Source organism: Orcinus orca, chromosome 6, assembly GCF_937001465.1.
Source record: "Orcinus orca chromosome 6, mOrcOrc1.1, whole genome shotgun sequence".
NCBI classification, from domain to species: domain Eukaryota; kingdom Metazoa; phylum Chordata; class Mammalia; order Artiodactyla; family Delphinidae; genus Orcinus; species Orcinus orca.
In genome coordinates this window covers 78706753-78734530 of record NC_064564.1, presented here as the reverse complement: position 1 = coordinate 78734530, position 27778 = coordinate 78706753, and the positions used below count along the sequence as shown (strand labels likewise).

Genomic DNA, 27778 nt, shown 5'->3' with positions numbered 1-27778 from the left:
CTCATCTCGGGAAAGAGAGAGAGAGAGAGAGAGAGAAATAGATAATTACAGTGGTATTATAGTGGTGCAGTGCATGGTGTGAAGCAGCCATGCTAAGTGACTCTGGGAACAAGAGAAGTGCAGGCTTTTCCTTCCCCCCAAGCATCTTTTACAAGAGTGTGGCTGTGACCTTTACTCTCTTTGACCCTAGGATCACTCCTGGAGACTGAACTATGCCTTTGAATGTTTTTCTTTGCCAGTACCCAAAGGACAGGATGACATGACAGTGGAGGTAGGATGTCACAGAAGAGGTGATAGTCTTTCCATTTTCCTCTGGTGTTCACTGCTCCTAAGGTTTTGTGGTTTGCTTTTCAGTTATCTAGTAATTGCCCTTGAATTCTCGAAATGGTTTATCATCTCACTGTCTGTTTGGGGGTGATTTGAAATTGCTGATTTCCTCTTAAGTGGTGTAGATACATATTTATCGAAAACCTATTCATTCCAAATGTCCCCTTTCCTGTGAAGTCTTCAGTTCTCCTGAACAGAATGAATGATTCCTTCCTTTTTATACCTTTATATTTTACTTGTATCCCAACTTTAATACAAATTGATTTCATTTTCTTTTATTATAGCTGTTCAGAGCCCTAAGACGTTAAGCCTATTGAGGGCAAGGACTGACCATATTTTATTCATCTTAGTATCTCTCTTGCATTTTCACCTTAGTTGTTTACATATGGTAGGCAATGAATAAGTTTGTTGATTTAATGAACTGGGACTTTGTAACATGATCCATGTTTAGTTGAATATTTAGCATATTTGCTTCTAGAACATGGTCAACAACTTCAGTAGTTTCTACATGGATTTTGTTCGTTTGACTTAGGTTGTATGAATGTTTTCTTGGCAAATGCTTTCCAGATACATATGCAAAGGTTTCTGAGTAGATCTGGGCTCAGACTTGAAAGTTTCCTGTTTCCGTATTGACACTCATATATGACTTTATCGCTGTAGAGTGTTGGTTTTCCTTACATCCTGATTTCTTCCCAATACTTGAAGGAACATCCTCCTACTGATTTGTCTAATCCATTCAAATATCTACCAAGTGCCAAGGAGTGTCCCTGATGCTAGGCATATAGGGGTGACAAAACAGACTTTTCTTGTTCTACAATGTGTTGAAAGAATTTAATTCCTTTCGTCAAAAAGTAGGTCAGGGACTTCCCTGGTGGTCCAGTGGCTAAGACTCCACGCTCCTAATGCAGGGGGCCTGGTTTGATCCCTGGTCAGGGAACTAGATCCCACATGCCGCAACTAAGAGTTCACATGCTGCAACTAAAGATGCTGTGTGCCGCAACTAAGACCCGGTACAGCCAAATATATAAATAAAAATAAAAATAAAAATAAAAATAAATAAATATATTAGGTCAATTCAGTCAAAATGGAGTACCTGATAGCTTAATAGCATAGTTTGGGAGACATTTTCAAAAATCTCAGAGGATCCTTGGCAAGGAAACCAGACACTTATTTGAAGCTTTCTGTTATTTTTCTGATGTTTTGTATCTCTCTGCAATTCATGTATAGACATATTTGAGAGGATGCAAACTTATAATTAAGTTTTTCCCTTGAAGCCATTTAATATTTTGGCATATTGAATTTCAGTCTTTAACTTCATTAGTCACTTAATTTTAAATTTTGATTTCACAGCGTTCACATAAAGGGGGTGAAGTTTGTCCTTTCTGCTTTCCTGGCCAAGGTGAAATTTAATTACAGTCGGCCCTCCTTATCCACAGGTTCTGCATCCTTGGATTCAACTAAGGGATAACTGCATTTTCTAGGCCAAATATCCTTTTAAAAGGGGAGCCTAAAATATAGATCTTATGTCTGGATGACTTGTTTGATCTAAGTCGTGGTGTGTGTGTGTGTGTGTGTGTGTGTGTGTCAAGGGGTGGAAGTAATGGCAAATGAAAGAAGGCAGTCGCACACCCATCATCCAGGAATCCTATGTGCACTCTTGACCTATAGCAATAGTAGAGTCATGCCCTCACTTTACATTCTGGATCAGGAGGTTGCACTAGAGACATCTCAGAGAAAACATAAAATGTGAAAAAGGGATTCCCTTCTTAAGATACAATTTACTCTGAAGACCTGAGCCTCCATTAAGGCAGAAAGCAGTGTGAGTTTCACCTCTTGTAGCTATTAGATCAAATAAAACTTGAACGAGCAAGGAGTTTTTCTGGCCATTTATCAGACACATGTTACAACAAAATAAGCAAACAACATTTAAAGTAAACTGCCTCAATCGAAAGTGGAAAAACAAAATACTAGAATGGCATTTTGCTGGAGAGATCCTGGTTTTCCCATTTTCCTCTTTTATTCTTTCCATTTCTTTTATTTCACATTACTTTGCATTTTCCCAGAAGTCATAATTCCATCTCGGTCTAGAATGGTGAAGTCGATTACTTGTCTGTTAAACATCGTGTGCCTTTCTCAAAAACAAGAGGAGAGCTTGTACAAAAACAAAACAAAAACAACTTCAATGGCATGAAAAGTTGGAAGCTATCAGGAGACTCTTGGAAACTGGGCCGCTTCATTTTTCTGCTCAGGATTTAGATTTCTATCTCCAGTTACTTTGTGGACAGTTTCTCCTGTTAAATCTCCCCCGTCCTCCCTCCGCGAGACAGTGACAGTTCCTTCTCTTCTCCAGTCACACTCCACGATTGAGTGGATCTTATTTGCTACGACAGAACTGGGGTCAGAGGTGACGCGAGATACTTTCTAACCAAATGGCGTTTTAGAAATAGGAACGGGAAAGAACACCGAACTGGGCAAGAGCCGCCCGGCGGAGTTGATCCGCGCTGCCCCGGAGCCGGGGGCGTGAGCGCCGAGGCCGTCTTCGGGGGAGCCGGACAGGGTGTTCACGGCGCCGGCCAGTGGGGGGCTTACTGGGCCGAAATCCCCGCCTTTTCGGAGGAGCCGCGGCCGCGTTCCGGGGCCAGTGGGCAGCTGGCAGGCGGAGGCCGCCATATTCCCGCTTTACCACGCCCGGGCGGCCAACCGGCAGCTGCAGGTTGGCGGCGGCCCCGGCTGCGCCTCAGCGACCCGGCCCCGCCCCCCGCCGGGGGTGGCCGTGACCGCTGAGCCGGTGGGCCAGACCTAGGGCGCGGGAGCGGGAGCTGCGCTAGCGAGGGGAGAGCCGCACTTGGAGGCGCGCCGCGGCGGCTGCGAGCCCAGGAAAACCTTTCAGGAGGGGCCGGCGGCTCCGCCTCCCGCTCCCCTCCTCCCACGCCCATCCCCTCCCTCCTCCTCCTCCTCCTTCTGCCGCCGCCGCCGCCGCCTCCCTCCCGGATCTGTGCTCCAGTTCAGAGAAAGAAGAAAATGTGTGTGTGTGGCGAGGGGGAGGGCGAGCACTGAGCAGCCGCTCCGCGGCAGGCAATCCGGGCCGGGGGTGGGCGTCTGGCGGAGGCGGAGGCGGAGGCGAAGGAGCGCGCGGCGGCCGGGCGGGCGGGCCGGCGAGTCGGGTTTGCGCGCGAGCCGGGCGGTGGGCGCGGGCAGGGCCGAGGGCGCCCGGGAGCCGTTGTCAGGCGGCGGCGAGGAGCGAGCGCGCCGGGCGCAGGGAGCCGTCGGCGGTCGCTCGCTGCGGGGACGCCCCGGTGGATGTGCTCTCGCCGCCGGGCGCACGGCTTAGGGGAGCCGCGGCGGCGGCGGCGGCGGCGCGGGGGGCGAGGCGGGCCGCCCGTTCCCGGGGAAGGAGGCGCGGGCGTCTGAGCGAGGCCGGGCGCGGCGGCCTTCCCCAGTGCGCCCCCCGAGCCAGCGCCCGCGGCCGCCTCCCGCGTCCGCCTCGCTCCTCCCGGCGGCTCGAGCCGCCAGCTCCCGCCGCACCCCCGGCCCACCTAGTGGCCCCTGCCCTGGCCGCGGCCCCCGCGGCGGTTCCCCGAGCTCATCCCGGACGCGCGCCCGGGCGGCGGGGGCTCGGCGGCCACCGCTGCCTCGGGGGAGCGAGGGCGGGAGGGTGTGTGTGCGCGCGTGTGAGCAGGGGGTGCCGGCGGGGCTGCAGCGGAGGCACTTTGGAAGAATGACTCTGGAGTCCATCATGGCGTGCTGCCTGAGCGAGGAGGCTAAGGAAGCCCGGCGGATCAACGACGAGATTGAGCGGCAGCTCCGCAGGGACAAGCGGGACGCCCGCCGGGAGCTCAAGCTGCTGCTGCTCGGTGAGTACAGCCGGAGCCGGCCGCCGCGGGCCCTCCCGCCGGACCTGCGCCTCCTACCCACCACCCTCAGCTCCCCGGGACCGTGGCCCCGGCCCCCGGCCGCCCGCGGCTCGCCCCTGCCCTCCCCGGGCGCGTCCCCGGCCCCTACCCGCACCCTCTTGGGCGCGCGCGCGCGCGTACACAGAGACGCGCGCGCGCGCGCAGAGGGGTCGGGGTTGCTCTGCTCAGGGCCTCGGCTTGTGCCTTTCGGTATCCCTAAGGGCTGTGCACTCGGGGGTGCGCATTTGTCTGCGGTGCTTCTGCAATTTGCTCAATGACACATTGCTTCGGGGAGAGGCGCGGGGGTGGGAAGGTGGGCAGGGGGGTTGAACTTCCAGTGTCGTGGCCGCGGCGCCCCGTGGGGTGGTGGAGTGGGAAGCTGTGCGTATGTGTGGCCCGAGGGTGGCGAGCGGAGCCACGTTGGGGGATGGCGTCCGGTGGGGTGGCCTGTGTGCATCCATTATCAGTGCTTTCCGGGGTCGGGAGCGAATGGTAGAACGGTGGGCTGACTCGCGACTGGGTTCTCCGAGGAGCGATGAGGAGGGAGCCGAGTGGTTGGCTCTCCGAAGAAAGCGGGCTTGTGTATTCGCGGGGCGGGGAGGCAAGCCCAAATGTGTCACACGAGTGCTGTTCTCTAACCACCAGACCACCAAAAGGAGGGACCCAGAAGAGTTTCTTAATGGTGACAGGCGTGTTTCTCCACCATTCCTTCCAGATAAAGATGAGGGATATGGGAGGGTTGTGCTGTATGGTTGTTGACAGCGATGGGTATCTTTTGTTTAATGAGGCAACCCAGATGTAGACCTGAATTCACAATAGTTACCAGTACAGCCTCAATTACTCTCATGGAAGCAAATAGAAACCTTTTGTTTAAAGCGGACAGCATTTTAATATCTTTGGAATCTGGGCTAGAAGGAAAACGGGAAGTGAACAGCAAAAATTTCCCTTTAATCTCTACAAAATAACCCAACATTCTGTCTTAACATTAAGTTAGCAAGAAAATGCCATTTCTGAACTAGGAATTTTATTGATTATTATCTCTGAGAGAATGTTCAGAATCAACGTTCAGGCCAGCGCGACATAACTCTGAGCTATTGTGGTAGGAAGAACAAACGGCTTTGCAGTAACAGGCCTGAAAAATGTCTGCACTCGTGTTCTGGATATTTGCGTGTATGATGAATAGACTTCTCAGACATTTCTGGAAGAAAATATTGTCAATTCTGATTTGAGAAGCATGCATTTTCTTTCTTATCTTGAACTTTCCATCTCCTGGTTCGAGGAACCAATTGCCTTTGGGACTGAACTGCTTATGTACTGGGTCATTTACAAGAAGGAACAAAATACAGTGATTACAAATAGTTACAAATGGTTAACTCACATGCCCTGCTTAATGTCTTCATTTTGAAACCAGATTAGGTAAATGTGCACATGTTTATAAAGAACAGAAGGCAAACCCTGGATAAGAGGGGTGGACTTCAGGGAATGAAGCCAGGGAAGGGGAAAACTGCAATTGGAAAAGGAAGATCTTTTTATTTTTTATTCTCATTTTGAGCTACTTCTAATGGCTGAAAAGGTGTAGTTGAATGCTTTCTGAATTCTCAAGATTGAGAAGAAAATAGAGGGGGCAAGAGAAATGTATGGAGTTTAATGCATGATTAAGGGGAAAAGCGTGTGTTTTAGAGAGACTTAAGGATGTTTTTTTGTTTTCTTTTGCCCTGTGTACAGTCTTTATTTGTTTCTGTTTAGCTGTGAATAGGGCATTTGAGGTCTCTCAGGCCAACCCCATTGCCTGAAATGTGGCAGCTCTGGGTTCCTAGCAGCTGTGAGTTAGAGCTCAGGGGATTTGTCTGTCTGAGGGCCTAGGTTTGAATGTCTAGGAGGAGGACTTTGGGAGAAATGCCCGTAGATGGACACTTAATTACAGACTGGACTTAAGTAACATATTGTGCTTTTTTAAACAAACAAACAAACATATTTTGCTTTAAAAAATGAACTGGGAGATAATTTTATGAGGAAAAAAATTAAAACAGTTTACTGCTAAAATGGTGGTGTGGAGAACTTTTTTTCTCCCCTTCTTATTAGATTTTCGAGTAGGATTAAATACAGCCCCACCCCAGCCCCCAAGTATGGCCTATTAGAAGTGGTAGAAAAATATGACATCAGTTTAACATCTACATTTATTAGCATTTTAAAACTATACAACTTTTTGTTAGAAACTCAATCCCTAGACATCATGTAAGATTTGCTACAGCTTCATGTTCTAGGTATGTTGCTTTTGTAACATAACTACTGCAGTACCTACACGATTTATATAGTCAGTGCCATATACTAAGTGTAGATTTGTGTGTGTGCTTGTAATTTTTGAGTCCCGGAGAGAAGTGATGGTTGATTTGAACCAGGGAAGGTATTGGGGAGGGTTTCCTTCTGAGCAATGCCTGATGATGTGCTGCTTTGATGCTGCTTTGCACTCAGTGTTCATTCATGTAAATGATGCCCATCAAAAGGTTTACCAGTATTTTTAACTACTTTATTTAAATTGAGGAATCACCCTTATATTTAAATGCAATTCAGTGTAAAATTATTTTCAAAGTAAATTGTAGTTCAACGTGTGACACCATTTTAATGGATTTATTTGGCAGGGGCCCCTTGCAAAATATAAAATTAATTAGTTAATTTTATACTACGGAGAAATTAGAAAGAGAAAATAGTGGTTACCTGCCTAGATGAAAGTATGGCAGTAAAATTTGGGCTGCCTTGATACCTATCCAGCAATTATGCCGATATGTTCCAAATTCTACAGTACTTATACATTTTGATATTTATTGTTTTTAAAAAACGAACCCAGAAACCTACTACCATAAAATAGCATATTAAATTCTGAATTCTTGTTTTCTTTATTCATTTTCTAAATTCATTTATATAGTGTTTATTTTCTTAGACACCTCAAAGAAAACTGTTTGTTTTCTACATAGATACGCAAAGAGAATATTTTAAGTTTTTATATACTTCCTAGATGTAATGCACATTGTTTCCTTTAATTAATACTTACAAATATTAACTAATTATTTGGTGGTACATAGGTCACACTATTTAATATAATGTGTCTTTAAGTCTGTATGAAACAAGTGGCCTTGAATGCCTGCTTCCGGTCAAGGATATTCATGTTGAAATTTTCAGTTCCTTGAAGACACATTTTTTCCCCCCATTAACCTGTTCTTACTTTACATGTTTTAGAAATCTTTACTCTTCAGATCTTAGTCATCTGATAGAAAAATTTAGCAAACCTTTTTTTATTGATTGGATTCCACCTATTGAAGAGGCAAAGTTTAGGCCCGTTTTAGATGAAAGAATGTATGTTCTTCCTCTTCTAACTGAATTACATATGTGATTGGAGATTTTCTTTCTATTCTAGACTGGAAGCTTAGGAGAGTAGGGACTGAGGACTGATTCTATTATTGTTCACTATTAAATCCCAGCTTCTGGCACAATCTCTAATTCATAGAATGGTCTCAATAAGTATTTGTTGAGTAAGTAAACTTATTTGTAACCCTCCTAATAGAAATTGGGACCATAAAGCAATGAAGACATTATAGAGACATGGGGAAATGTAATGTTTTTATTCTGTGGCAGAGAAAATCATGATCTTTTAAAAAAAATTATATGTAACTCTTTGAGCCAATTAAATACAAATGCATTCCAGGATAGGAAGTGTTAATGTAAGATGTTACATCACATATTGAACCATGTATTACAGTTCTGTGCTGGGTGCATTTGGGAATGATAACAGTCACACTTAAAATATGAAAGTTTACAGGAAAAAAAAAAGAAACCATACCATGTCTTGATTATTTTTTTTGTATAGAAGCTAGTTTAACCCTCTCATCTTTTTTGCCATATACTTTTCCCCATGATACACTCAACAGAGTGAATTTTTAAATTCTCTAGAGTACAGGTGGTGAGCGAACAGATTTTTACAATTTACCTATATATAGTTACATGAGGAGAACCGCAACGATTAAATTTTAAGAATTGCAGAAAGAACGTTTTTAATTTGAGCGATGTACATTTGTACTGAAAACTGAACAGTTACAGAGCAGAAGACACCTGGAAGGCTGGAAGTGCTCTGACAGAGTTAGACTGTGTGGAGAGCTCATGCATGCAGGTCTCGGTAAAAGCACCCACCCCGTTACCCCTCTGTAGAGTTGCTAGGGGAAGGATGAGGATGTTGATGCCCGAATTAACCTAGAGGTTAGTGGCTCTCTAGGATGGCTCCTCAGAGCCGCAGAAGGAAAGCTTCCTTCTGAGCAGCCCTAATAACAGAAGCTCCCTGGAAATACCATAATACAGTGTTTATGAGGCTGCTTTAAGACCAGCTGGTTTTCTTTCTGCTACTTTTTTAGCTTTGCAAGTGTTGAATATGTTTCTAAATGTCAGGATTTGTTTGGATGTGTTTCCTTTTTTTCTTCATTTTATTTTTTTGGAAACAAAGTACTTATAGTTTGTATCTGAAGAGTGAAGTGGCAGCATCCCTCATAAAAACCAAAACTGTAGCTCTGACTATATAACAAGGCATTCAGAGTAAGATTTTTGCATTGAACCACGTAGATTCATTGTCTAGATCTGCCATATAACTGTCAATCTCGTACTTGTACTTACGTATTGTTTCTTCTTATGGGAATTTTGGGCGCAAATTAAAACCCTACTGAACAGTGAAGTGATCCCGTATGTATCTGTTCACATATTTTTAGGTAGGCTTAGGAAGGAGAACCAGAAGAATAATTTAGTGGCCATTTTGTTTATTACAGATAAATTTTATAGCCTCTTTTTCATTAAAAAAAATCAAACAACCTAGCTGTACCTTATAAGAGATGGCTTATGTTCAATTTTCAGAGATGCCTATTAAATATAGTTATGATTTTTATTACAGATGAATTTTTAAGGACCTGAAACAGCTTCTGCAGTTGTGAGGCTGCGTGCTATGCTAAACTTAGCAGAAAAGAACACATTTTTCTTCATGATCCAGGCAAACTTACACTTGAAAAGAAATGAACGAGATTTGCCAAGGATGATTTTGATTCCAGCATTCATATTAGTTTTTCTTTTAGGTTATTAGTTCTTTTGGTATTAATGGAACTGTGGATTGGGTGTTGTAGAGGAAAAATAGGGACCTCAAAGGGTACATCTTGCAAGAGAGAGAAGCCATTTTAAGAAGGTTAGGATTGCTTTCTCACTGAGAAGGTGGAAAGAATGTGTTTTCTCCAGACTCTCTCTTTTGGGTTGAGGGAAATACAAGTATTTGTAGCAGCAAATTTAAAGTCTAATTTTCTGGTTGAAGGGGAGGGTAGTGACATTTTTTTTCAAAGGGAAACTTTTAAGCAATGTTAAGATCTCTGCAGAATTAATCCTAGGGAAGTGTGAAATAGCAGTAGAAGGTAAAATGTGTGATTGTTGGTAATTAAATCTGTGGCAATAACTGACTACAGTAAACAGTGAATGTTTTCTCTTGTTCTGCCGAATGGAGTAACATTAAAGAAAGAGCTATTCTCAGACCCAAACTCTATTTTATGTGAACAGCTGTTACTAATAAAATTATAGGAAGTTGTTCAACAATCACCTATGATTTGTTACCTTACTGATATGTAAAAAACCTGTCTGATTTCTCATCTAACATGTAGTAAAAAGGAAAAAAAGGACCTAAACATGCTGTCGCAAATGAGTTCATAAATCCTAGGTGGTCATGAATCTGGACTTTATTACAAACAAAATAAACATCCATATTGCAGTGTTGAGAACCAAAGACTGAATTTGCTAAGTAGCTTCTGGGGTTGACCTTTATACCTAGCCATAATTTCTGAAATCAGTGCAGAATATTTTGTTAAGAGCCTCATGTTTCAATTTTAAGAACAAAATTAGTATTATTTAAAAATAAAGTTATCAAGATATTTCAAATTCATTTATTCAGCAAACACTTGCCAGTTTTTGGAAAATAAATATTTCCTCTAAATTTTTTACCAGACATACCATAAGAAAGAACAGTTGTATATAGAATGCTGATCAAATGAACAAATATTAAGCACCTACTCTGTGTAAAATAATGTACGTGAGACACTCACTGTTTCTTATTTGCCAGCAGGAAAGACTACAAGCACTTTTCACAGTTCTGGTTGTTTTACAGTTGATGCCCTCAGCCTGACATGTCCTTCTGAGTATTATCCTTCCTGGTTTTGGCTTTTCTATTGGCTCTTAATACAAAGAAAAAGACAAAATAATCTGAAGGCCATTCTAGACGCTTTCCGGGGATTACACAACTGGGGAGAGCAGACGGTCTTGAGATCTTGAACTCCTGAGTGATATATATTATTTCCTTGGAGCAAGCATATCGTTTTTTGCCTTTAACTATGAGAAACTGTTAATGACCACTTGCCCTATGTTTCTAACTAAAGTGGAAGCTCCATGAGGGCAAAGATAGTGGCCGTTGTTTCTTTGTAGCTCAGCGAAGCACCTTGTCTTGCTCAGTTTACAATCATTCTGTTGTAACTGGGGACTCAGTAACTGGGGACTTGTGGGTGTAGGAGGCATTGCGGGGGCAGGGTGGGCAGCTGGGTTCCCAGAAGAAAGAGCAGTTGAAGGGAGTGAATTTAAATGTCTTGCTTTCTTCTAATGGGTATCATTGATTTGTTCTCCATTTACCACGCCTCTTTGTCATTTTGTGGGCCACTTGGGACACAGTTAAAGAAATTCTGTTTTAAAGGCGAGGTCGTCTTTGTCTCCATGCCTGCTTCTCATTCATTGTCTCAGGAGAATGATTCAGTTGAACGTTCTCATAATTGTTTCGGGTTAAAAAGCCAATAGCAGTTTATCCAGCAGTTTGAATGGAAAACTGTTACACAAGTCCTTTGAAATTTGACAATTCTACACACCTTTATTACAGGATTAATCTTAGATTGTGAGCAGTTTGACTGCTTTGGAAGCAAATAGCTGTTTCAGGGAAGTGTGTGATGGATTGTGGTGCAGTCGGGAACCAGAATGTTAGTAATGCCATGGTATTTCTGCAGTTTCACAGAAGGGAGCAATAATTGATCCACAAATTAAAGAAAAACAGCTAGAGTGAGACTTTTTGGCTCTATTACAGGAAGTGAATAGTGATGTTTAGAAACATGTTCGTATTTCTGAGAGATGGCCTCATGTTTTTTCCCTTTGGAGAACTGAAATCATGAATTAATTGCCTCTTTCCAGAATTTGCCCCTCCCCCCCCTTTTAAAATCACCATCACTTAGTAAAAAAATCGAAGTAGAATTTTTCTTTTGCTTCTTTTTTTACATTTTAAAAACTTTTTTCATCTTTTTCAGTTTTAGTGTTTGTTTTTTACATTTCCATTTGGGGAAGAGGCTGTGGGGTGACGGGTGGCGTTTTCCACCTATTTCCTGGTGACTGCAGCTGACCAGTGGTTTCTAGAGAGAAACGCTCCAGTGTCTCATCCACCCGTTGTTCAGTCTTCCAGCTTTTTGCTGCAGGTCCCCCACCCCGCAAAAAAAGACCCTTCTGTGGAATCCTACCCACCCGTTTATTCTCTCTCACAGCTTTCTTAACCAAATGCTAGGAGGGGTTCCTTAGATTCTCTGGTGTGTGCATTTCTTTAAGATTTAGGGAACTTCCAAGTTGGTTCTTCTTTCAAACATCATGTGGTGGTGAGCTGGTGAGAGGGGAAGTTGGGTGCTTGAATGCATTAAAAGAAAGACACTTGAGAATGTGCTTTGAGGAGGTGATTAACTTTCTATAGTAACACCCTGGTCTGCAAAACAGAATACATTGTAATCAAACAAAATGTAAAATTCTCCTTTTCCAGAGGATGGGGACTTGAGATTGGTGCATGGTTACCGGCAGAAAGCTAGCGAGCCTGTGCTGGGTAATCTATCACAGGGCACTGGGTTTCAAAATAGGATGCAGTGCGTGTACTAGAAAGGGAGAAGGTGCTGTGCGCCTGTGTTGGGCAATAGCGCATCTTCCTCATTTGATGATTTGAACATCCTCACCCCACTTAACTTGAGAGCTTTAAAGCATCTCTTTCTAATTGTGTTTCTATCCCAGATAGTCAGGGAGGGTGGCATTAGCAGCAGCTTTTGCTTGCTTTATACCCAGTCTGAGAGGGTTCTTTGGTTAGTTTATTTTTTAAGGTAAAGACACAATGATACGTTCTTGCCACGAGAATTGATATTTTAGGAACTGCACCTTTCAGAACTCCTTCATTGTATTACAGGTTCTTTCCGCGGATGGCAAATGCAATTTTCTTCTTGTCCTAAAGAGCTGACCCATTTCCTGTGACTTGTTCTAATAATACAGGATGACTTTAATTCTTGTTCCTGGTTTGCCCTTAAAAGAATGGCAGGGTACTTGTTAAGAGTTTAAGTCTCTTTTCTCTCTAACTCTTGTGATATATTTTTGGAAATCAGTAGATCATGCAAAAACAACGGCACACTGGCTGTGTGAGAGTTTGAGCAGGCTGGGACATACTCCTGTGGCTCTGCATGTTGGTGTAGCTGTGAGTATCTTTTCTAAAGCCTGTAACGGAAAGGCAGTCGGGTACTCCTGCCCTGCCTCCTGCGACTAACCCACGGGTGTTTCGCTCCTTTGTTCCTTTACTATTTCTATAGAAACCCGTAGAATGAAGAGACTGGACCAAATCTAAAGGGCTGTCTGAACTTTGAAACTTCCTCTGCGACGTTGCCATCTCAGCCAGTTTCTAGCCGCTGTCAGCCCTGGACAAGGGGCCTGAGCCTCAGCCTCTCCAGGAGTGATGGGCTACGTTGGGGGGCTCGGCCAGGTCTGGTGGGCTCCTCCTGGCCGCCCTCGCTCTCCGCTCTTTCCCCCGCAGGCAGGCGGCTCGGAGAGCGCTGGGCGAGAGCCCTGAGGAGGGTGAGCAAGTGTGCCCAGAGCCGCCCCGCCTGCCGCCCGGCACGCGGCTGATAGTTTCACTGCCTTCGCGGGGGAATGGTATCAGAAGCCTCCTGTCATATCAGCGTGGGTCTCTTGCTTCCTGCGGGAAGGACGACATCCTAGGAGACACGGAGGTGGAGCCTACGAGGCGCAGTGTTCCTCAGCTGCCCTGCGCAGGCCTGGGTGTGTGTTCTTAGTCTCCCTCAGGCAGCTGCCTTTGACTCACCCCTCCTCCTTCTTATTCTTCTTCATTGGGCCTTAAGCAGTGCTTTTCACTAGCCTGCAAGCTGCTCAAGCACATTTCTGCCCTTTTCAGGGAGAGCAGGTTGGCCCTTTGAGCCTGGGCACGGCGAGTGCCTCACACACCTTGGTGGAGCACTTTGGGGGCTGCTTTGTATTTGGAGCCAGTCCGTCCCTTTTCCATGGCCTTCCAGGAAAGATTTGGAATTAACCCTTAGATGGACCACTTGTGTCCATTTCTTCTTCCATTACTATGCTCATTTTTTTTCCCTTGGGGCTTTAACTTTTTAAATTAATTAATTAATTTATTGGCTGCGTTGGGTCTTCGTTGCTGCGCGCGGGCTTTCTCTAGTTGCGGCGAGCGGGGGCTACTCTTTGTTGCGGTGCGTGGGCTTCTCATTGCGGTGGCTTCTCTTGCTGCGGAGCATGGGCTCCAGGCACGTGGGCTCTGTCGTTGTGGCTCACGGGCTTAGTTGCTCCGTGACATGTGGGATCTTCCCGGACCAGGGATCGAACCCATGTCCCCTGCATTGGCAAGCGGATTCTTAACCACTGCGCCACCAGGGAAGTCCCAGGGTTTTAACTGAAACCAGAAGAACAGATTAAGGGTGGACACATTCATAATATGAAGTAAGGAGTTTTCATACTTGATTGTTCTAAAAAACATTTATAATATATACATATAAATTGCTGTGACCTAGGAACGGCCCTTAGTTGTCATGACCATGGTCGGAGAAATTTTAAGAAAGCAGCTTCCTGTGTCCCTTGTCTGCATTCTGGAGAAAGGGCTCTATGACCACAGAAGGAACAGCTAGACTTTCATCCTGGCTCTGGAGAAACATTGTTACAGAGCCCAGTTCCACTGGAAGTGCCAGGCAGGCGTTTGGCGTTCCTTGACCCCTACTTTCCTTCTGGCCCATGGCCTTCTCATTATCTTATCAGCTCCAGGCTGGCTTACCTTGATTTCAGATTTGGAGTTGGACAGGTGCAGGGGAAAAAGAGAACAGTTGCAGGTGACAGAGGGTGATGGGGGATCTTGAGGGGCTTGGCAGGGCACAGCGTGTTGCTCCTTGTAGGGGTGGTGCACCGTGTGTTCCCTAAGCTCTGGAGGGAAGGAAGGAGAGCAGAGGAGAGGTGCCCTGTGCTGTGCGTTGACTTGGCCGCATTGATCAGGAAGAGCCCAGCCAATGCAGCTTCCTCTTGGCAGCTCCACTGCCCAACCCGGTTCTTCATCGTTGTCACATCTACCGTGCCCTTCCTCTCCCAGATGCTGGGTTGGGAGGTGAGCATGTGTAGAAGACTGGGTTTTATGGGAGGCGTTTTTGTTGCATGCACTCTATGGGTCCTCCCAGAGGTGGTTAGATAGCCTAAAGCACAGAGCTCAAGGCAAGCTGTGTCCTGAGGAAAACCATTCACACTTTAAAAAGAAAATTTACAACCATGCTCTTCCAGGTGTCCCCCCCCTCCACCCCGTTAGCTGTTTAAGGTGATAGAAATGCATCTATTACTGTATTGAGAACTCTGCTAATCTGGTGATGGGTTATTAGGATGTCTCTTGCCCAGGAAATCTCCTTTTATGTGGCATGCTTCTCCTACAGTAGAGTGCCTTCTCAGTTGCCCGAGGCAGTGAGTAGATAAATGGTATCATGAGATATTCTTGCCAAGGGGATTCTTACTCAGGTGGAGCCATGTAATATAGAAGTTGTTTGTAATTTTTAGCTGAAAAATGCACCTGTGTGTTGGTTGTGTTCTCTTAGGAGCTGTTCACATTCTGGGCTATAACATTCCAGGTCCCCGGAGCAGATTATTCAAGGTCCCTAAAGCCTATTTACGACCAGCATTCAAATGGGCTTCATTTGTCCATGATAGAATTAAGAGGACTTCTTGATTCAAAATGTAGGCAAATATATTTTGAATACTTTGAATAATTTTGAATAATTTGAGAGCAGAGCTAATGAGTGCTGAAACAAAAGATACTTGAAATCAGCCTCTATTTTTATTACCAGTCACTTCCTGGTGTATTAGGAACTAATGAATTACCATAGTACTGGCTCCTCTTGGAGCCAAACTTGGACCAGACATGGATTCTAGAGATGGAAGGGCCTTGATGGGTTCAAGGACTAATGATGGGTTCAAGGACTAATGAATGGCTCCTCTTGGAGCCAAACTTGGACCAGACATGGATTCTAGAGATGGAAGGGCCTTGATGGGTTCAAGGACTAATGAATGGGATGTCCTCCGAACATCCTGGTATCTCCTGTTACGTGTTGGGTCACCATCTAAGATGTTATCTGAAGCATATTAGAAATGACTAAAAAATTTGGGGCAGATGTCAACTCTTGTAATGAGGAGTCCCATAAGTTTCCCATCTTCTGGTTGGAGAAGATACCTGTATGTTGCTTGATCAGTTTAAGAAAAATAATTTGTATTTCCCCATCCATACAATTCTTGACAAAGGATTCCATTTTAATGGCAGAAATCATGACTTCATTAATATTTCTTTAGGGAAATCTTGACTCCTAATATATTTTCATCAGAGTCACCAGATAGGTCCTTTGAGAAACACATTTTCTGTAGTCCTTTCCGCTCCAGACCATGCTTATTATGGGAAGAGGGATTCTTGTCTAGGGTTTTTCTAAATCCCTAGGGTCTGTCTGTGAATTGCTACTCAGTTACAATGTATCCTTCCCAGAATTCATTAATGCATTGTGCATCCCTAGTACTGAATCACAAGGTCACACAATGATTTGTCTTGTTAAAAATATTCTTTCTTTGTATTATATATCTTCAAGCAGTATGCTACTGCCTGAACTTAGATTGTTTTTTATTCTCTTTTTGGAATCAAATAAAGAAGAACACTTGAGATATGTATCCTCTGATGGTATGGTTGCTTTCTAAAATAGTTTAAAAAGTGTAGTAATGAGACAGACTGTTGTACTGAATAGACAAAGTTTGAGTCAAGAAGTGTTTATTTTCTTCCACTTAAGAATTTTCTTACATTGTTAAGAAATACATTATATTGTTTTCATGGCCTTTGAAATGACAGCCCATGTTAATAATATTATTTTTTGTTTTATTTTTCAGTGATTTTGTAATTTTATGAATAATGCAGTTTTTTAGACAACATATGAAAAAAAATGTTTGAAAATGTATCCATAAGTTTATCCAGGATGTACCGATCTAAGAAACGTGATTTTTTTGTTTATTCCTTTCTAGTCTGCTTTCTTTTTATGTTTCTTGCATGGATGTAATCATACTGTACAATTTAACATTATGTTGTAAGCATTTTCTATGTGGTTATATAAGCTTAATATTTGGAATTATATAATATTCTGTTAGAGGAGATATATTAATTTGCTTGCTTACTTTTTTTTTTTTTGGCATTTAGCTTTCTCCCAGTGTTGCCATTTTCTTTTCTTTTTTTTGAATTTTATTTTTTTATATAGCAGGTTCTAATTAGTTATCTATTTTATACATATTAGTGTATATATGTTCCATTTTCAGAATAATGCTGTGATGAAGTTCTTGGCATAGATAGCAATTTTTTTTAAAACACACTCACACACTTTTGTTAGATGAAGTGTTACTTCTAAGTTAGAGGATATGAAAAATTTTATAGCTCTTGATTACACACAACCTAAACATATTCTGAAATGATTGTATACAGTTTGCAACATTGTATTATTATAAGATTATCAGTAAATTAGTAGGCAAAAAAGGTACATAATTAAAACATTTGCACTTATTTGATCACTAGTAAGAATGACCATTTTCCCATATGTTTGTTTCTAGTTGAATTTCTTATTTTGTAAGTTGTCTCTTCATTTCCTTTGCCTATTAGTGAGCTCCGAACACACAGATGAAATTAGCCCTTTTCATATTTACTTCAAATAACTTAACCCTCGTCTGTTGTTTTTCTTTTTCTTTGTTTTGTATTATTTAATACAGAAGTTTTTAATTACTTTGAAGCCAAATCTGTTGATCTTTTGCTGTTCTTTTTTAAAATAATCTTAATTCGGTTTAGATACTCCCTGAAAGCCAGATTTACTGTTCCTGTCATGGGTGAAACTAGATTGAATGTAATGTTTACATATCACTGTTGTGTGATTCTTTTTCTTTCAAAGTGAAAATAAAATGCATACACATATAAATTCACACTATCCCAGATTATACAACATAAGCTGTTCTGTATGTAATTGGCTTTTCTCATCCAGTAATATGTAATGGATATCTTGCCATGTAATATAAATCCTTTGCATCACAGCTATGGCTTTTTATTGTTGCAGTGTATTTTTTTGTCATTGTTCCAGTGTATTAGGAATCATACAGTGATGTGCTGCAGCTAGCTTGCACCTGCTCATAAAAGCCAGTTCTGTACATTTCTTCTCAACTCAGCATTCACTGAGTTCATTTTGGTAGCTTGAAATTAGCCATGATGGGAGTACTCATGCTGCAAAAATTGGCTGATATTACGAATACGAGCTCCCCCCACCCCCGCCCCTGCAGAACTAGTTGTTAAAGATTTGCCAGCACACTACCATTTATATATACCTGACCCTGTTGATATGTATCTCGTTTGAGTCCGTTAAATTTCTTTAATCATCAGTGCTCTAGAAAATACTGTAGGGGATCGATCTTTGTACATTTATATATTCAGATAAGTTCCTCAGAGTTGGATCATCAGCCCAATGATAGCCTTATTTAAAATTTTGATACACATCACCACCCTGACTTTCAGAAAGGTGGTATTGGTTTATTTCCCACCTCTAGCTTATGTAGTAACTGTTTTGGCACATTTTAGTATCATTAGAATTTTGGTAATCTGATGGGCTATAAAAGAAAAACCTTGTGTTTATTTGCATTGTATTGAATTAATTTCTATTATAAAGTCTTCATTTTCTTTTCTAAACTGCCTATTTACAAAAATAACAAATGCCTCAATTTATTATTTAGTTTAGGTTTCAGGTTTACTTTAGGTTTAGTTAGTTTTTTAGATCACTTTTAGTTTCAACTTTAATGACTGAGGTATTTCTAGAAAATTGACCTTTTTATCTATGGAAGAATGGAGTGTCCTAGGATGAACATCTCCAAGGGAAGAAGAAAAAATAGAACTGATAAGGTTATATGACATGTTTAGCTACGTGCAAAATTGTACTGCAACACAAAAGCTTTTACTTGTAATGAAGTCCAGTTTATATATTTTTTCTTTTGTTGCTTATGTTTTTGGTGTCACATATAAGAAACTGTTGCTAAATCCAAGGTCACATAGATTTACCTCCATGTTTTCTTCTAAGAGTTGTGTAGTTTTAGGTTTTACATTTAGGTCTTTGATCCACGTTAAGTTGATTTTTGTATATGGTGTGAAGTAGGGTTCCGATTTCATTCGTTTGCAAGTGGATATGTAGTTGTTGCAGCGCCATTTGTTGAAAAGACATTCATTTTCCTTTGTGTGGTCTTGGTACCCTTATTATTTTATTTTTTCCTTATCTTTATTACTTTCTTGCAATTTGTCTAGGTTTATTTAGTTGTACTATAAAAATTTTCTTGAAATAAAATTCTTAGATTATTTATTTTAACATTTTCTTGATTTAAATGAGAAGTGTTTAAAACTTTGAATTTTTCAACTTGTTACTACCTAGTGTTCATATCATTCTTTTACAGACACTATAAAATTATGATTTTTATTTTTATCTTTGAACCAGGATTGTTTAAGACAGTTTAAAATTTTCCAAGTGGTTGTGATTTTTTCCAACCTTTGTTATTCCTTGTCTTACATCATTTTGATAGGAGAATGTGGTCTGTATTGTTTTTACTTTTTGGAATTTATTGTAGCCCAATATATAGTCAGTTTTTTTTCTATGGATACATAAAATATATACATGTATATATAATAAAAGAAACAGGTTGTTATTTAATTTTACTGCTTATATTTGGCTTCATTTCTCCATTCTTTTCCTTGTGTGATTTGTTCAAGTTTCTTGTCGGCAACACTGATTTGGCAGTGCTTGGCATATAAATGTCAAACGGCAATAAGTAGGTTTTGAATGACTGAGTGCCTGCTGTATGTATTTGATGTTCTGATTTCATTTCTAAGTTCTTCAATATTATTTTTTCTCCTTATTTCCCCTTTTAGCTCTGACAATTTCTTTCTACCTTATTTTATTTTTTTAATATCCTATTTCAAACAGTCCACGTTTCCTGAAATTTTCTTGATAATACAGAGCAGCTACACTCTATTTTTTTCTTCTGTTTCCTAGAGTATATCTTCCAGAGTGTTCTCTTCATTTTCCTTCTGCATGTTCTGTGCCTTGTCTTCATTGTTTCTTAAGAATGCTCCGAATTTTGTCTGGCCCCACTGTTTGTCCAAAAATAGTGTGGGTGGAATCTCATTGACTTCCTTCCCTATTTGTCTTGGGTCTGTGTGTGTCTTTCTCTTAGCACTTAAGCTGGTGGGCTGGGCGATGATAGTATATATTCTATTTTTAGCCATTCAGTTGTTGGAGTAGAGTGGTGGTAAGGCTCTGTGGCGGTGGGCAGCTTCAGACTGTGGGCTTTGACTCTTCTTAATTTTGTCGTATTTTACAACCAGTTCCATTTTTCTTTTCTGTTTGCATGTGCCAGCCATTTTGATGAGAAATTGTTCTCATTTGGTGAGAAATGATGCTTTGCTGTTTGTGGGATTTTCGTTCTGTGCACCTGTTGGGTATATTTCTCTGTATTCTTAGACCACTTTGCACAGCACACCCGCTTTCCACCCTCAGCACTGCCAGGTCAGAGGGAGACACTGGGATTCCCTTGGCTGTACAGTGTCTCTTTAGCCCCTCTTCTGCTAGTAGAAGTGAGTTCCAGCAGGATGTTACTTATTCCTCCAAGTTGGGGGATACCAGGAAGTCTTTCAGGACCTTGGATACTAGCTTCCCTCAGCACTGCACTATTTTACCAGCAGAAGAGCTATGCAGGTTCTCTCTCTTTGATCTGTTTGCATTGCTTCTGGTTGATAAGTCCTTTGCTATTATTAGCGAAGATGAGGTCTCCTCTCTACTTTTTTTCTTTTTGTACATTTTGAGGGATAGAAAGGAAGTTGCTTTTTGGAGCACTTTGCCTTCTTTCCAGGAAGTGTGCTTTATGAGTCTTGATGACTGTAATTAACACACGTGACGTCTTTCATAGAGAGTTATAATTATAGCATCTTTTATATGCTTTGAAGTCCAAGCTTGCAGCCCGTGCTTCAGTCACCTCTGTAACATCCCCCAATTTATTGTTATTTTGTTCTCCTCTATGTTCAGTGGTAGGAACATCATCCCCTAAGAGGAATTAATTCTCTTTGGTCATCTGTGTTGCTTAGAAAATGTTTGTATACTGAGCTGAAACCTATCCTGAAACTGGTTTCAGGTCCATCCCTTGGGGACACTGGGACTCTGGAATCCCCTGGAACACATCTACTTTTCCAAATAATCGGAGTTATCCTCATGACACTCCTGGAGTTTGCTTTCTTTGTGTTTAACTGAGTTCTATCATTTCTCATAAGGCAGGAATAACATGTGAGGGTGGAATCCACATTTGTTTTCTAGTTGTTTTCTTCTTTAAAAAAAAAAAACAAACCAAAATGGAAGCTAACACTGGAGATATGTTTTTATGAAGTCAGAGGAGGTAATATTTCTGTATCTTTTCCTGAACTGAGATACATGTGACTTCAGAAATCTTTGCCTTTTATCTAAACAAATCATCCCAAGAAATGTAGGAGTTTTACGTACAGAGAGCTTCTGTAACTTTCCTCTGCCAGTACCTTGATGCCTCTTATTTATTTTTTTCAGTACAGTACTACATTGCTAGCCCTGTTTTTGACCTGTGGTATTCTGTGATCTGCATACAGTCCTCTGCATTTTTGCATTTATTATATATTTGCATAAGGTTTTCTTTTTTTCCCCCCAACTGCTGAGAGTACTTATTCCTATTGAATTTCATCCTGATTCTGTTGGGAATGTCTTTCCAAGGTCAAGATCATTTCAGCTTTTTTTCCGACTTCTAGTATTTCTAATCCTTCCCAGTTCATCCTCGGAGGAAAGTAGATGAACTCATCACAATTAAGATTTATTAAGAATTATATTAAGACAAGTGTTTTTGTTAATACTGTCAATAAAGACATGGAAGGTATTAGATTTCAGATCAGATCCCCACAGTCCATCACTCAATATGAATCTACAGTTGATTTGGTTATTAACTACTTTGTTGTTTACATACGTAATAGAACCCAAAATATACTATTTGAATTTGACCTCAGTGTTTAATTTGTGTTGGTATAAAAGGGAATAGAGAAATCAAGAAAGGTACATCTGCTCTTTCTTGCTAGACTGTTGCCTGGTCTCCTATCATAGAAGGCAGTCAGGTTGCCCTGCTTCAGTGGAACTCACACTTCCTGGCCTTTGGGTGAGTGGGTGGGGTGGGGTGTGTAAGGTGGTAGCACCCCTGACACAGCACATGGTGACTGGTCAGTTTTAATCTCTCCTTACATCCTGAAGTTTAGGTTACCAACAAGTTTATAAAGGGCATGATCGTTAAGGAGCGAAGGAGCATTTTCTTATTCCTTGTCCTCTTTAGGTTCTAATTTCCATGTAGAAGAAAAGGAATATTTTTGGAGAAACAGATTTCATTTGGTACCTATTTTCCTTACAGCCAAATTGGTTTAACTGCTCTTTTTCTCCCCATAAGGCAAGTCGTTCTTAAAGACAGAAAGCCAACTTACAATTCTGTGTACTTTATTTTATAGAATTTGACATCATGCTCACATTTTTAGCAACTGCATTAAATTTTCTCATTTAGGAAATTCGGTGGTTGAGTGGAAGTTGTTTTATTCAGTGTGGGTGTGTATGTGTTTGTGTGTGTGTGTGTGTGTGTGTGTGTGTGTGTAAACTCAGTCCCTCCAGTTGGATGGTGGTGGTCATGGTGGGAGAGAAGTTGATAGTAAATTATTGTTTCTTTAGCAAAAAATGGAGAAGGGATCTTGTCCTCCCTGACCCCCGTCTCTCTCTTTTCAAAAAATATTTATATATTTATTTACTTATTTGGTTGCACAGGTCTTAGTTGTGGCACGTGGGCTCCTTAGTTGTGGCACGCGAATGCAGCATGCGTGTGGGATCTAGTTCCCTGACCAGAGATCGAACCCAGGCCCCCTGCATTGGGAGCACGGAGTCTTAGCCACTGTGCCACCAGGGAAGTTCCCCCCGCCCATGTCTCTTAATTGAGTCTGGCCTGTGCCCATGTGGCTGTCGACCACAGGTAGAAGGCTCTTCTTCACAGTGGGTGGATATTGATTTCTGGACAGTGGGCAGCCCAGGATATTGCCTTTTTCTAGAACTTTTAACCGAAAAGTGGACTGTATGACAATTTGAGGACATCACCTTTAGAGGGACAGTCTTTCTTCCTGCCCGTGTGTATATATGCTGCTCAAACACACCTTAATGTTGTTGTTTCAATTCTTACCTTGGAAAAATGGGCTTATTCCTCGTAAACAGTGCTATCAGGAGTAAGCTTATTTCTTTGTTAATTTGGTAATTTACCAGAACGTATTCTGTTCTAGCCCTGATTGTTATAGCTTGTTGAAAGGCCTGATGTCATTTTTGTTTCCTTCTCCCTTACCCATGAGGATTATTCTAAAAAAAAAAATTTGGCCTTTATACCAGTGTTTTAAAAGTGTTCTGTACCTGGCTTTACCACAGGGCTCACTGTCCTAATTCCAGTTACAGTTAACAAGATATTATATGCCTTTCAGGAGATGTCAGTCTTGGAAGCCAAACCTGAGTTTTAAAAATACGCTGTGTACGGGTACATTATGGCTAGGTTCCAAGATGTGTGGAATCTCACAAGGTAAGGATTGCTCGTGGAAGTAATCCTGATTTACTGAAGTGCTCTTTTAGGAGCTGCCCTTGTTGTAAGTGTGCTTTCTTGTACAATTTTAATGATCAATATTCCTTTTAAGAAAAAAAATGTGGTTGTGCTGACATTTACTTTGAGCAAATGAAGTATAGTTCATATCTGTTGAAGTTGAAATTAATAATGCATGACCACACAAGTGCTTTTTCCAATCCTTTTTGTGTGTCCTTGCATGTAAACTCTTAGAACTCATGGTAAATCAGATGCTGCAGAGTATGTTTGATTTTTTTTTTCCCCTGTCTTCCCTATTTTCCAGTGGGTGGCTTGCCTGAGCAAGGGAATGCAGTGAATAAATTTATCAGCATCAGAATCTGTATTTATACAATAATTTTATTTCTTTTATTAAAAATTAAATATTTTGGTGTAAAGGTTTTCATTTTTACAGGTGTCCTTTGTTTGCCAAAAAAAAAAAAAAAATCATCTTTTAGATAGCTCCTTACTGTGTTTTCAAGTCTTCTTTTCCAGCTGAAAAGAGAAAGATAAAGGGCAAATATTAGTACTCATTCTTGTATTGCATGTTTTTTCCTTTACAGTTATTCCTTTCCTCTTAGTCCCTGGGTGATGAATAGGTTATCTTGGAACCGTAAAGACTTAGCTTCTGTATCAGTGCTTTTTAGGTACACGTGCCATCTGGCCTCTGAGTATGAACTCAGTCCTGACTGTGGGGCGGGGAGAATCTGCACTGGTGAAATACTCTAGCAAAGCCAAACAATCCAGGTTGCAGAGAATGCTTGGCTTCTCTCTCATTTACAGGAGGAATAACATCACACACAGTGCTAAACCTCACTAGCAGAAAACTGAAATTTACTCCTGGCAGGCCAAGAAACACATCCAGTCACCTCATGTGATCTTTTACCCCATCCAGGCAAGGCCATAGCTCTGAGGTTAAGAAAATTGTGCGTTACGTTGCAGTATCTTCTCCTTGTGAGTTAGAGGGGAAGCCTCAAACCTGCCTTTGTTACTTTACAGAGTTTTAAGTTAGCACACATTTGTAAACATCTCAACTTCCATCATCACTTTGCAGTAAATTTACAAAAGGCAAATTTCAGGAGACCTTCAGATAAGCATTTTTTTCTGAAAGCATGTTAAAACCAAAGGGGAAAAGCACTATCCCAGGTTAAATGATGCTTAAGAATGTTTTAGTCCTAAGATTTCAGCTTATTTTTATTGTTATTTTTTTGGCAGTACTAATTAGACACACACTGAGAACAGGGGAAAAAAAGCAATAGTAGGTTTACTCCTTAATGTCTGGTAGAGTTTTTTCCTCTAAGATATTTTTGTGTTAAACAACACTTTTCTTGGTGGGGGACCGGTTCCATATTTCAGTGGAAGAAGACGGTCCTAATGAATTGGGATCTTGTGGGACAGGGGCTATATATTTCTTTTTTACACACATAATTGCAGCCAGGTGGAAATGTGTAATTACATTTCTTATTAATACACACATAATGAATTTGTTTTATATCCTACTACTTCCTGAAGTTAGGCAATAGGTTAAAAGAAATGTATGCAGGTAGAACTGGCATATCTACCTATATCCTTGTATTTCACATACCCAACCTCCCCAAGTTCCCCCAAAATACCTACGTATGATAGTTTGCCTCTGGTAAGTAGCCAGAGCTTTAAATCAGTAGCAGGATTAGAACTCAAGCTCCAAGAATGTGTCGTGACCCTGTGCAGGAAAGAGTTAACATAACAGGTCTGGCTGCTGTCCTTTGAAAGAACAAGATTGGCCCTTGGCTGGCATCTGCGAACTTGGATTTCCAGAGAGTTCCCACCACTCTCAGAACTCATTAGAGTGGCTCACGGTGCCTGAACTGTTTGTACGAACAATGTGGTTTATGTTGAACACCTGCTTTTCCTTTTGGGAGTCTGGAATTTCGGGAGGTGCTGGGCAGACGGTGCCTACGTGGCTGACCCTCCGATAAAAGCGCTGGACTCCTAGGCCCAGGCGAGCTCCCCTGGTGGACGGCATTTCCCAGTCTTGTCTCTACTCGGTGCTGGGGGATTAAGTGCATCCTGCGTGATTCCTCCGGGAAAGGACGCTCTGAAGCCTGGGCCTGGCTTCTTTTAAACTTCACTCCACGCGCCTTCTCCCCTTTGCTGATCTTGCTTTGTTGTAATAAATCACAGCCATGAGTACGACTGTGCTGAGTCCTGCGAGTCCACCAACTGAGCCATCAAACCTGGGGTTGGTCTTGGGAACCCTAACACAGACCCCGTCATCAACTCCTGAGGGTCCCAGCTTGGTGAACGTGGGTGCTCGCACCGCCGCCTGGCCTGCGGACCAGGGGCTGCCCCGAGGGGAATGATGTTTGTGTCAGCTCCCTGAAAGCAGCAAATCACCATCCCAATACATGCGCAGTGATAGTATTATTATTTTCCTTCTTCCGTAACACATTTCGCTCTCTGCCGTTGACATCATTATGTACTCATAGAATACTCACTCATCTACCCTTCAGATAGTGTTAGGCCTCTTTCTCCAAACTGGACCAGACAGATCCCCACTTCCCCAGCGGGCTGGGCCTGCAAGAGTGACAGATGACGGAAGATAATGTAGACACGAACTGCCCACCCTCCCTGCATTTTCACATTGCTCTCAGGTGACTTTTCAGCTGTATTGACTGTGGTCCTCTGCTGTTCAAACCATTAATTACTTCCCATTAGTTGCAAAATAAAGGCCGGATCTTCATCTGTCAGTCAGGTTCATCTGATCCTATCCCTCCTTCCTAGCCTTATTTTTTCCTTCTTGCCTTCATGCATCCGACACTCTGACTAAACTCTTGGGCATTAACACTTTTCCTTCCCTTCTCCGTCTTCACATCTTTGTCATTATCCTCTCTTCGCCCCCCTCCACTCTCCCCCTCCCCTCAGGATGCCTTTTTCCCCCCTCCTTTTCTGCGTGTGCAAAGCCCATCTCAGCTGCTACTCCTTCCTCAACAGCTCTGATCTCTGCGCTAGTCGGAGTTTCTTTTGAACTCTCATGATGTTTTATCTTTGCCGTGTGTCTGTATTTATTGGGTGTGTGCAGGAAGCATTGGTGGTGAAGGGGAGAAGTGAGGTAGCTGAGGGAAGGCAGCCAGTAAAGGTGCTTTTAATTAAACCAGCCACCACGGAGGGCAGTTGGAGCTCAAGCCCGGGGAGAGGCTCTGGTTGATGGTGTGGAGCAGGGCTTCTCACAGTTTCATATGCATGAGGCTCACCTGGGGGCCTTGTTACAAAGCAGAGGCAGACCCTTCTCTGGAGCGAGGCCTGAGAATCTGCATTTCTCGCAAGCTCCTGAATGGTGGTGATGCTGCTGGCATGGGTCTGTAGACCCCATTCTGGAGAACAGTGATGCTGTAAAGTTGTCCCACCTGAAGAGTGCCAGCGCTGGGATGTTTATATACCAACTCTGGTGGTCATTAGGTGGGGGTCTCCTGCTACCTTTGGCCTGTCCCTGACTTGGAGAGAAAGCCCTCAGGCACAGAGGGTGCAGATACCTGCAGTTGGAAGTCTGCTTTGGGTGGTTCAAACAAAGTGTGCTCTGTCTTGTAATTATGGTTATTTGTGCCTTTCTTGTCCTCCATGCCAGACTCTCAGACCCCTGAAGGTAGGACCTGTAATTCATCTACTTTCCTAGCAGCACCCAGCACACGTTATGATTTTTGTATTTGCACAGTGAATGAGTGGATTGCTGCTGCTCTCCACTTCGGTCAGGTATTACAGTGCAGTTTACGGTCTAGTCCAGTGAAAACTCTAGTTTTACCTTCCTAATCTCAGAGTCTAAGATAAAGATCTACCAGAAAGAGAGCCTCCTTTGTGGGCCTAGATCTCTGAAGGTAACAGTGGCCTGGTCCTTGTGGGCCGGGGTTAATAGGTACGAGAGAGGAGAGTGCCCTGAAAGAAAGCAAAAATTACCCTTTCAAGACTTCGAAAACAATTTTAAGATGAAAACAGCAGGTGGCTCAAGAAAAGAATTTTTGTGAGAAGCTTTGGGGTAGCTGGTGCTACCTCATCTAATTTTCCCTATTGAAGGCACTTTTCTTTTTATTCTCTCAGGGATTTCTGTTCATTTGTTTTCTATGTTGCTTCATATTTGGATGGATTTCCTATATGAGGGACAAAAATTTGGTTTTCTTATCATAAAGGTTAAATCAAATACTTGACCTGGTTGCTAAATTTCCTCTAAATTATTAAAGCCCTTTTTCTGTTGAAAATCCTTTCCCAAATTTCATTTTTCCAGTGACACATAAAACCCAGCATTTAAAAAACTTTCTATGAGAGCTTCCCTGGTGGCGCAGTGGTTGAGAGTCCGCCTGCCGATGCAGGGGACACGGGTTCATGCCCCGGTCCAGGAAGATCCCACATGCCACGGAGCGGCTGCCCCCGTGAGCCGTGGCCGCTGAGCCTGCGCGTCCAGAGCCTGTTGCTCCGCGACGGGAGAGGCCACAACAGTGAGAGAGGCCCGCGTA

At 42.4% G+C, this 27778-nt stretch overlaps 1 protein-coding gene across 3 annotated transcripts in view; it reads left to right on the top strand.

Moving 5' to 3' along the window:
* LOC101279781 (guanine nucleotide-binding protein G(q) subunit alpha) overlaps nucleotides 1–27778 on the top strand; it is a 439263-nt gene that overhangs the window by 144428 nt on the left and 267057 nt on the right. The window contains exon 1 of one of the 3 annotated variants that reach the window (XM_004285836.4): nucleotides 2735–4181. The exons of the other annotated variants lie outside the window; for them this stretch is intronic. Within the exon in view, the coding sequence (XP_004285884.1) occupies nucleotides 4046–4181 (136 nt within the window). The 5' untranslated portion in view covers nucleotides 2735–4045. Of the gene's footprint in view, nucleotides 1–2734; nucleotides 4182–27778 lie in introns of those variants that run through there. 3 annotated transcript variants of the gene reach the window in all.